The 11,957-nt window shown below is 28.1% G+C and overlaps 1 protein-coding gene across 1 annotated transcript; it reads right to left on the bottom strand.

Moving 5' to 3' along the window:
- Positions 1–2,302: 2,302 nt before the first annotated feature.
- LOC112690845 lies at positions 2,303–10,511 on the bottom strand. The gene is made up of 2 exons (XM_025564943.1): positions 9,852–10,511; positions 2,303–2,482 (listed from the first exon to the last, which is right to left on the bottom strand). Exon 1 carries the CDS (start codon positions 10,395–10,397, stop codon positions 9,891–9,893), a length of 507 nt encoding a protein of 168 aa, XP_025420728.1. The 5' UTR covers positions 10,398–10,511; the 3' UTR covers positions 2,303–2,482; positions 9,852–9,890.
- Between the last annotated feature and the right edge of the window lie 1,446 nt (positions 10,512–11,957).

Genomic DNA, 11,957 nt, shown 5'->3' with positions numbered 1-11,957 from the left:
AAGAAAGTACAAACAAAATAAATAAATTAAAATTATTTATTATTGAATATTTTATCAATCAAAATACATTTTTAATTTATTTAAAATGATAAATCTTAGAATAAAATAATTTATTATTTAGTAATAAAAGAATAATATAGTTTAAGATAGTAGTATTGATCAGACGATTATATTCATGAACATGATGATGTAATCAAATGACAAATTTAAGATCCAATGACATATTATACTTTTATAGTTTTTTTCTATATAAACTGATATGTTGTTTCACCTCTTTTAAACTAAATTATTATAATATAAATTTAATTTAAATTTGGTATCCATGGAATTTTTCGAATTTTTTTAAATATGGAAATCAGAAGGTTTTTTTATAAAGAGGTTTTTTTATTTATGAAAGAAAAAAATTAATTATTTAACAAATATAACCGATTGATTTTTTTTCTTGCTTTTAAATCTTCAAGAAATTCAATATAAATAATATATAGGTACGTGATTTAGATATTTAATTACCTAGAATCATCTGAATGTGATGATTTATTATCGCTTTCGAACTAAAATCGATTTCATTACTGAAGTATCAATATAAAAAAAGAAACCGAACGACGGACACTAGTCGTGTGTATATACTATCAATGTGTAGTATTTTTACTTTTTCTGTGTTTTTTTTTTTTTTTTATGAACCTGATTTTTGTATCGAAACAATTGAGTCATCAAATCTTTAGCTAAGTCAATTTAATATATTATGCACATACTGTTGTTTGAATATCAGAAGCATTTTCAACAATAAATATTTATCTTTCATCCAAATTCTGTGGTCATACAATTTAAACTTTTTACGTAAACATAAAAATGAAAATTATAGATATGTAACAGTTCTTGTGTATTTTTATTTCCGAAAATTCTGGTACCTTGGTTTTGAGAACTGAATCTTGATTATTTTAGCTCAACTGGTGTACCACAACATACTAGTATAATACATATGTATAGTATTATTATTTAAAATTAAAAAGTAAACAGTCCCAGAACTTAATTTTCGTTTTCTAAATATTATTACTTAATTTTATAATTTTTGTTTTAATTTTATTTTTTTATTTTTTTTATAAATAATATTGTAATGGCTGTTATTCCGCAAACAAATAAATACTGAAAACCACTGGTATAAACAATCACAATATTTTGTTTTTTGCAAAGGGACAGCTATTTGAATTAGATCCCATTGTTAGATACCACATTTGTAGCAATAGGAATCTTGATGAGATAAGGATCCAACTGTGATGGTAATTTAAACAGACCTACAGGCTACAGCAATGCCAACTATTTTATACAAAGGTACTTACAATTTTCGATGACCATTTCGTTAGCGATTGAACTTACTCGGATAGGCGGTACGACACCTTTCACTACTACTTTATAGTTTTACAAAATTGTTTTTGATGATAGTATCTTTCTTTTTTTTTTTCTTTAAGAAAATGCAGTTAGAACATAATATTTATATTGTACTTTTATTTCGATATGATAATCTGCACATATTGTTAATTTTAAAATTTACAATTATTTCTTACTTGGTACGCAATAATTATAATTTTCAATTTATCTGAGTAATATTTATAATAGCTATATACATTATTTCATTGATTTATTTGAAACAATCGTTTTGGCTATTTTGTCTTATTCATTTATTAGTAATAATAATTTATATATTACAAACGTATGCTTATTTTATAAACGATGTATGTAAGTACATGTAAAGTCATCTACAAACATTTCGAGATACACGTATAACTAAAATCAGGTCAAATAGATAATAAAAATAATAAACAATTTTTCTTTTCGATTAACACGTGTAATTTATACAATAAAAATCAAATAAATAACCACATAAAAAATAGTATCAATAAAATATTGTAAATTTCTACGTATAAAACAATAACGCAATAATCAAGAATAATTTATCAAAATTTTTTCTTCTTCAAATTATTATCTTTATCACTCGTTCTACAAAAAGTAAAACTAATTTAAATGCATTAAAAATAATTAACAGTTATAACATTGAACTACTTAAAATAGCAATAATTTTATTTATATCATAAATAGTTTTAAATAGCACTTATGCTGATATTGTTACATGTATTTAAATGATGTTTTTCGTCAAGTGTAATGTTGAAATATTATCATCATTGCATTTTTATAATATTTTTTGTAAACAAAATTACTTTTATTTTTATTGAAAAAACCTATTTTCTATGAGAAAAAAATACCACGATTTATTATAAAAACATTTTTAATTTGAAAATCAGAGCAACAATATTGGACAATAATAATTAATACATTGTTCCACTAAATATTATTTACTTTGTCAGTAAATATAGCAAATATGTAAAATGGTTTTATCTACATATAATTAGCATATACATATTATACCCACGTGATACTTATAATTCTTTTGTCTCCTTCAGGCAACTGCATCCTTCCTTTAAATAACCTAAACATGAAAATATTTAAATTAATAAAAGTGAAATTAATAATGACAATAAATTATACTATTTTCAAAGACAACATAAAAATAGAGCTAATTTATTTGAGACAGTTGTAAATAAAATATATACAATACATTTGTATAAATAGTTATAAATACATTTCACTTCGAAGTGCAATTAATAATACCAAATAACACAGAGAGCAATAAAATACACTATGCAATAATTTTTAAAATTAAATTATGCTATATTTATGACTCAAAAAATGATTTATCAACGAAATAAGACGTTAACCAAATGCTAATGCATGATATTTTAGTAAATTTATGTCGATAAAATATTAATAACATTATTATCCATAAAAATAATCATTGATTTTACAATTTGGCACATATTATGTCAACTGAAACAACACCGAAACCAATACATCGAATAACAATGCAATAACAATAATGATACATATTATTTCAAATAATATATAGTCAGCGCCGTGTCTAGCAGTCTAGCATAATTAGCACCCGGTGCCATGAATCATTTTTAGCGCCCCAACCCCTCTATCAAATATTTGTATACCTATAAGCTATAAGAAGAATATTATCATAGATATTTTCAATATAAAATCGTTCAAATCGATCTTCGTTTATGTTATTAATGCTCGTATTAAATTAATTATATCAATAACAATAATAATAGAGTATAAATGGTATATTATTGTTAATTTTCTATTGAAGAAGTTATCATTAAGGGAAAAAATAAACACCAATAATAAAATTAAACTAGTCACACCACCTGATTGGTGTCCTGATTGGACAATGTAAATTATGTCGATTACGCGTCGAGACTATGGCGTTAAACGTGTGAAACGTGTTAAATTTTATGACTTATAACTTATGAGTTAAATAATATGGTTGACTTTCAGTAACATGATTATGAAAAAACTTTTGGTGCCCTAGTGATCATGGCACCCGGTGCACACAAACCTCTCGCATCCCCGTAGGTACGGACCTGCATATAGTATATATGTAGAAATACAGATATAAGTATATAAATGTCGATACAGACTTAGAAATATTAAATATTCAAAATAAAATTTATATTGATTAAGTTTTATAAAAGTTATGCTTACACAGTGAAATACAAATTAAATTATTTTAATAATATTTTAAATCTAAAAGCTGATTTTTAAAAAAAAAAATATCTTATATCAATACATTTTAGATTATAATACGAATAAATAATAACCAAATAATTTATATTTCTTGACATATTTATGTCTAATAAGAACTTATTTTGAATAATCTCTCATTTTAAATTAATTATCTTTATATAAAACGACCATTTTTTCTCAATATATTCTTTCGTTTATTTTTTTATATTCAGCCGTGATTTATTTGACTTTATGAATTACCTGACGATAGATTTTTAATTCTAAACCGACCGTAAAACACACATATCATAATAATTCAGATTACACATTTACCTATTTATTTATTTATTTCTACCTACATGTATCCTATTTATTTAGATGTAAATCTAAACCATTGGAGTATGTATTTTATTATTGAGTTATCTGTACACCAAAACGTGTTTAGAACACAAATGTTTATACTTTTACATTTATTTAAATTGATGGTAAACACTTTAGAAAAAAAAATATCAAGTCTTACGTTTCAGCGATTGGATATTGCAATCGTTGATTTTACATAACTCAAATATATGCCGCGTTGTTATTAAAATTGGTAACGACCATGTGGCCGCAGCCACTGACGTCACTATTCGCGTGCTACTCAATAGAAACAGGTTTTCAACAATAGAAAACATAAATACTGCAATTTTTATTTCCATTGTTAAATTGTCTCCTTGTACCAAGTGGAATACAAATAATCACAGCGATGTCCAGTGGCTGTGTTCATGTCTACGTTACTAATTTTAACAATACAATGGCGCGTAAGTGTACCCATAGTATAAAATCAATGTGCGTAAGTCGTAAGTACGTAAGTAAAACGTCCAAGTAATAATATTCCTCAAAATAATACGATATTGAATAGATAAAAATTTTAAATACAGCAAATACGTGCATGACATATGCATGCATACTGTATTCGCGTACATTATGATAAGATAAAACCAATCGAAATTATTCGTATTTAGGTGTTTTGCGCATACCATATACGTATATATTCACGTGTGGTATTACATGTTCCCATTATAATATTACGCGCGGTAAAGCGAAAGCATACATATACAAGTGCTCTCCGGTTAAGCGATAGTTTTGAATAAGATTAATAATTAATAGACGTTATTAATATTGCAGCAGCGAGCTGGTACAAAATAGATTTTTATTATAAACCGTAGAAACACCGTCAAATAACACTCATATACAGTGCATAAACAATAACGGAAGTCTTACCGGCTTATTAGTTTTATAATAAAAATATTATACCGATCGACTAATCCGTTTCGTAAAATACATAATTATTATTTTATTTACTATCATAATACAGATAAGATTTTGTTTGATCTTTCAAAAGTTTTATTTTTCATTTTCAATACATATATCGACTTTTATTTTTATTAATTTATTCAGTTTCAGTAGCTATCAATTTATGTTACTTTCAATCAATTTACCAAATAAATAAATGTATATATATATACATATTTACTATTTAACTGAATGTGATTGTTATTATTATTTTCGTTTTTTACATTAATCGATTACACTTGGGTCGGTAAATTTAGCTTTCTCTACAATAATTTAATTTTTTTCCGATACCATTAATCATATTTATATTCAATTTTTTTCAAAGTCGTTCTTTCATTTCTTATTTGTCATTCCAATAATAATACTTTTGTAAATTATTTTCTGTCATCTTTAAAAAATTATTTGATATATATCAATCTCTATCCGTCCAGAGATATCCTTTTAATAAATTATATTTATCTGTTATTTACATACCTATATTATACTTAAATCATCTACTTGCTATTAAAGATTATTTTAAGCTATTCTAAAAAGTAATATTAATAATTTTAGATATTTCATAAGAATCTTATATTTAAAATATTACTATAATATTTCACAATATTTGTATACTAAAATATCACATAAAAATAAATTAAAATTAATTTTCATTTGTGCAATTCTTATATTGTGCTATAGTAAATACTAAAAAAATTAATAGTATATTTAAAAATATAAATAAAATATGAAAAACAAACATTTTTATTTTGTCTGTTTCATTTTACTCTGTAAATTATTTTAAAATTGTTCAAACGGTAATTACATTGATCAGAGCCGCTTATGTTCTTATTAATTTTATTACATAACTAGGAACCCCTATTTTATTTATTTCTTTTACTAAAACAAAACTATTTATTAATCATATAAACGTAGTAAAACACAGTATTAATCCACTAATTAAGTAGGAACTCGAAAACATTATCTGTTTGATACTCAAAAAACATTTTTAAATATACCATTAAACAAATAACTAGATTTGAAAAACAAAAATATCAGCTTACATTTTAAATTGTATTGGAGATCCAACGGGATCATCAAGAAATTCAGTGATACTGCTTAGATGTTTACTTTATTTAAAAAGAAAGAGCTAATCGCAAAATGGAAAAAGGATCAAGAGTTATCGATTATTTTAAAATCGCAATAGCAATTTATAATATGTAGGCTAAAACGTAGAAATAAAAAAAATATACAAATTAAAAAAAAAAAAAAAAAACATGCTATTCTATAATTTTCATTCGTATAAAACCTAAAAATTGCTAGAAATGAAAATAGTATGAAAAAAGAGAAAATCAGGAAGACAGTAATTTAGATTCTAATTTTTTTGATATCCATATTTCCTGAAATTATAAAAACTAAATAATAAATAAATCTCACGCACAGTAACGAAAATTCATTAATATGAATTAAAATATCTTAAATTTGAATAAAAATTGATCTTAAAATTATATGTTGCAATAAAATAATGTTAACTAATAACAATAAGCAAATTATTGCATATTTCAATTATTTTATAATCCTAACATATTACACACTGGAGTCTAAATTAAGATTAAACTTTAAAATCTGTTTAATTATTGCTTTTTGAAAGATTTATCGTAATAGATAAATTTATCTACCTACTGAATTGTTCTGTTTCAAATTAATTCCAGTTTGTCATAAATGCGTAACCAGATTACATACAGAAATAATTATGTTAATTACTAAGTTCAATTTTGTAACTCTAACCGACATTAAATCCTGTTTTATTTTATAAGTATGAAAAATCAATGTCTCTTTGATGTTGACTAATAAGAATTGTTCTGTTATTGTATTATTTATTCACTAATAACATTATATCCCAGAGCGTACGCTTAGCTACGTATATAATCATTTCTATTCGATTAGTTGTGCATCATACATGCAAAATCGGTCTTTATTTGCACTTTCAAAATATTTTAGAATTGTTTTATATTCAAATAAAAAAACCATTTTTTTTTTTTTTTTGTTTTGAATACAAAATACAATGTTTAATTTCTTATATTAGTTTAAATTACAAAATTTAGGACAATCAATTATTATTAATTAATTTCTTTAACTTAAATTCTAACTTATTTAATAAACATTAGAACTAATTATTTATTGACAACACTATAATTGTATTTTGTAGATTTTTGAGTTATGAAAATTTCAATAATTATAAAAATATATCATACATTACCTTAACTGTAATTAATTAAATTGTCTATTTTTTACTAATTCGCTATATTAAACAATTTATGAGTTTTATTCTTAAATAAACAGAGTTTAACTAATTTAATTAGTTCTTAAACTTATTTATACTTAACTAATTATAATTTTAATTTAAAAACGCATTTGTACTAAATTCTACAAAATATTCAAAACCTTAACTCAATGAAATGGATGAATAGATTATCATTTTATCCGTTTCTGAAAATTCCCGTGAGTGCATAGTATTACAGAAAGAAACTTATGATTACGAGAAATATATATGTATTATTAATCAAATTTCGAGACTCCCATGATACCATTCTTTAATATAACGAAAAACAAAAGGTAATCATAAGTTTTTCATATATATATTCATTCGGAAACATTAATTCTATCTGTGGTACACAACATTATTCATACTATTGAAACTAATATATTATTTCTTATATAACTATCAAATAATTAAAACTGTTGATCTGATGAATACATTTGTATATAATGTTTTTCTACAAAAACGTCCTATAGCGATTATTTTCTATTTAGCTATTTAACTTTTTTTTTTTTTTAACGATGGAAAATCTCAATTCTATTATTACATATTTATATTATTGCATTCGAATAGCATATCTCACCGAAACTCGAATTACTATTTAATTGTATCGATAATTTTCAACATACATTTTACGACATAATTTAACTCTCGATATCGTTAGCACTATTCTACGCATTTAAAATCATAAAGTAAGTAAGTATATATTATACAGTGTCTCAGGAAAATGTATTGTTCTCAAGTTAATTGAGGCTAATGGAGTTTTTATTACCTCCATCACTTCAAAATATTAAATCTGCATAAGGCATCGTTTATGCAATACATACATTTGTTTAATAATAACCCACTTCACTGCCTACAATTTTAATTCCATTGAAATATAAATTTGATTTATCCAAAATTCACACCCGATGTTATAATTAATATAATTAAACTACCGATTATAAACCACTATTTTCTATGCACTACTTTATATTAATAATTCATGTATTAATTAAATGTTATTTATATGCATATACCTATACTATAATTATTATTATATACACTTTTCATATAGATATAAATAAGTTGGAACTTGAAGACTTAACCTAATGATAAATATTTAACTATTTAAAATTGATAAATTATATTATTTAACAGTTGTAATTTATTATTTATTACTTTACAATAATTATAAAAAAAAAAAAAATATGATAAATGTATTTTATTTTCACATAATTAATACTACCTAGGAATTTAATTTAATATTTATGCGTTTCCATGTGTAAAAAAAAATCTATCGTTATTAGTCGAATAATTTGAGGGATCTTTTACAAAATTCGACATAAAGGCATTGCAATTTCTTTCGTATTACTAAAAAATTTTTTTAAAAAGTCGTAAAACGTATGTATGTATCGTCAAGAATACAAAACCATATCTCAACACAAGAAAATTGAATGAAATAAAATGCATTATAATGCATTATTATAATAATCTACCACACAACATTAAACATTATGTGTAAAAGATTACTTATTTCTGTCCTACCATCACATTTAGACGTGAAATACGTGTAACGAAGTCTCTCAGAGATCCATTTATATATATCCATGGAATAGTTACTGTTTTAGGTGACACGGGCGCGCCCCAGATAAAAAATGACGATGACAATACAAATATTATACGAGAATCGACAATGAAAGTTTCGTCAGAATCGGTTCAATGATTTTCGAGATCATTCATCGTAAATAATCAAACTAACAATTTCTGCTTCACTGTCCATAATTGTAAATACAATTTACTATAAATATATTATTAATGATCTGAGCATTGTACTGCGTGGTGTGTGATTTATAATTTGTAGTGCGTCTACTGTGTAGTAGTTAATTTCAGTGCAAAATGCTTATAAATGTATGAATAAGTAAAATCCGATGTTTTCATCAAAAATATAAGTGACATGATAAAATAACAAAACAAATCTTGTTCTTAAATTTGAAGAATAAAATTCAAAATATCATATACGATCAAAATAGAGGAAAGATACCACGTTTAAGTGACTTGAAACTATAAGCAACTTGTTTCCTATGAAACCACTAAAAAATGCTGAAAAAGTTGAAAATATTTTCAAAGCCAAATGTAAATCATAAAGAGTTTAGGTTAATGGAATCGTCGGGTAACTATTTCAATACATTTTCTGGATTACCCTCCTGTTCAAAGATATGATAGCGTTGGGAAAAAATGTTGAAGAAACACGGCCATAAAAACCAATAAGCTCGATAACCGTATTCGAAATCCGAGTCAGTAATTATACCTTTGGACGATGAGAACGATGAACGGTTTCCCCGATTCGAGGGTACAACCATAGAAAAATGTAGTGACTAAATGTACTGGGTTTAGGTTGCCGCATCTTTTGCACATGAATATCTCAGCTAATATAATAATTTAAATAATAAAAATTTTCATCGGATCGAATGAAGTTCGAAACGATAACGGTTAATCGAAAACTTGTAGCCGGCGAATTAGTTCGCACATCAGCCGCGAACCGTTTTATCGAACTGGCGTTAAGATAATGTATGCTTATCAGTGCGAGTACCAAGTAGCGTCGGAAAGTACTTACCGCAAAGCGTGCGCGTGTGCAGGTGGACGACTGCGGAATCTAAAACCTCCATAGTCCTGCTTCTACGGCTACCGGTTGCGTGGGACGACGGTTGCGGCGCCCGTGCGACGGTTGAAGTCGGTGACCGCGGACGACCGCGGTGTCCGGGAAGTATTCGTGCCTGCGCCGGCGCAAAGGCTTGGCCGGCCGCACCGAGTAGCCGACGGTGAGCGGCACGTCCAACGCGTCCACCCGGCCACTACCGCCGCCGACCACGGGCCCTCTTCCCGCCCAGCCGCCCGGCACCGGTTTCCACGTGTTCATGTCCAACGGTATCACCTCGGCCTTGTAGTAACCGCGAGCGGACGCCGACGAGGCTCCGGCCGCGGCCACCGTGCCGCCGTCGTACGGCCTGTTCATCTGGCCGGCGGTCATCGGCTCGTACCGGACCGGTCCGTGGTGCGTGATGATCACGTGCTCGTCGTCCGGATAACCGAACAGGCCATCGCGGGCGGACGCGCGCGAGAACGCGGACAACAGCAGCAGTGCGACCGTCGCGGCGTCCATCGTCGAGTCGAATGACGGTAGTTAGAAGACGACGGCGGCGGTGCACCGGTCACGGTTGCTGCACTCGCGGACGACACGATACGACACGACGACATGGACGGGTTGACACCGCGACGTCATCACCTGCGGCAAGAACAAGGGAAAACGGTGGGCGGTGGCGCTTGTGCGAGGCGGTCACGGTCGATCGGTCGGGCTGCGGTCGCCGCGAGACAATAGCGCGTGACAGAGATGGAGTGAGAGAGAGAGAGAGAGAGAGAGAGAGAGAGAGAGAGAGAGACGGAAAAACAGTGCGCGGATTACAGTTACAGTCGACACTTCTTACGGCCGCAACAGTTGCGCGCACCGTTCGTCAGTCGACCGCTTCGCGTGTTCTTCTACTTGACCGTTTGAGCAGAACCCGAAAACGTTTGTGTGTGTGTGTGTTCGCGGTGTAGTAACCCGTCCGAAGTGAGACAAAGTGTACTCTCACCGCACACGTCCGTCCCGTGTTCCTGTATGGGAGAATGGGGGAACGATGGTCAAGGGTTAATCGTGGTCACCTTGAGTGTCACCACGAAACTATGATAGTTAAAATGCAGTTGACTATGTGAAATGATTAATTTTATTATCAAAACCTTAAAAATTAAATTGTTTTCCGCAAATATATTCTGTTAAAAATCATGTTCGAAAAACGCTTTTCAAGATAAGTTTATTTTATTACGTACATTTTTCTTTGGGTGTAACTTGAATGACAAGTGATTTGTGAGGATTACGAATCTGTATTGATAATTTAATTTAACTAACTACCAACAAAAAAAAATTTATCTTTTTTGATATTTCAGAATGAGGTATTTTCAGTCAATGTTTATGGGGTGAAGAATCAGGGCTTGAAACAAAATAAAAAACTTCGATTTTGGTTTCCAATGTTGATATTTATTTTTTGCAATTTCGTTTTTGATTTCGAATATCGGTATTCTTTTTTTTTCAATTTCGGTTTCAAAAATCGGTATTTATATTTCTTCGATTTCGGGTTCACAATAAAATGTTATCCATGATTTAAAATAATTCCTCAAATTTTAGTACATCATCAGCGTAATAGTTTTGTAGGCAGTAGCGACAAGCTACTGATGAACTGATGTATATATTTAAATCCATTGTTTTATTACCTATGTTATAAAACATTTCGTACAAATACAATTATTATTAAAGTGCCTTAAAAATGGAAAAACATAATATAAAGCTAAAATGAAGTAAACTAGGAATACATCTATGTGAAATGATTAAAATGTAAAATAAAGTTTTTATTCATAGACTCAGACATGATTTAACTAAATATAAGAACAATGTTTTAAATTATTGGTGAAACACTAATAATATGACACGTCAAATATGACGACGCCTTGCAAAACTACAAAAGTACAAAATAAAACTATTTTAGGTTATTTGATTGTATACTATTGGTTAAAAGTTTAACTCGCGGGTGACAGCTAATGGAGTATTATAAATTAATATCTTATCCATAATAATACACTACAAAATGTCTTTTTAGAGTATATTATACGGAATAAATCGTGTGTACAA

The sequence above is a fragment of the Sipha flava genome, unplaced genomic scaffold (genome assembly GCF_003268045.1).
Source record: "Sipha flava isolate LNK unplaced genomic scaffold, YSA_version1 522_pilon_pilon, whole genome shotgun sequence".
Taxonomy (NCBI): domain Eukaryota; kingdom Metazoa; phylum Arthropoda; class Insecta; order Hemiptera; family Aphididae; genus Sipha; species Sipha flava.
The sequence above is the reverse complement of the archived record's forward strand: the minus strand, read 5'-3'. Positions and strand labels throughout refer to the sequence as shown.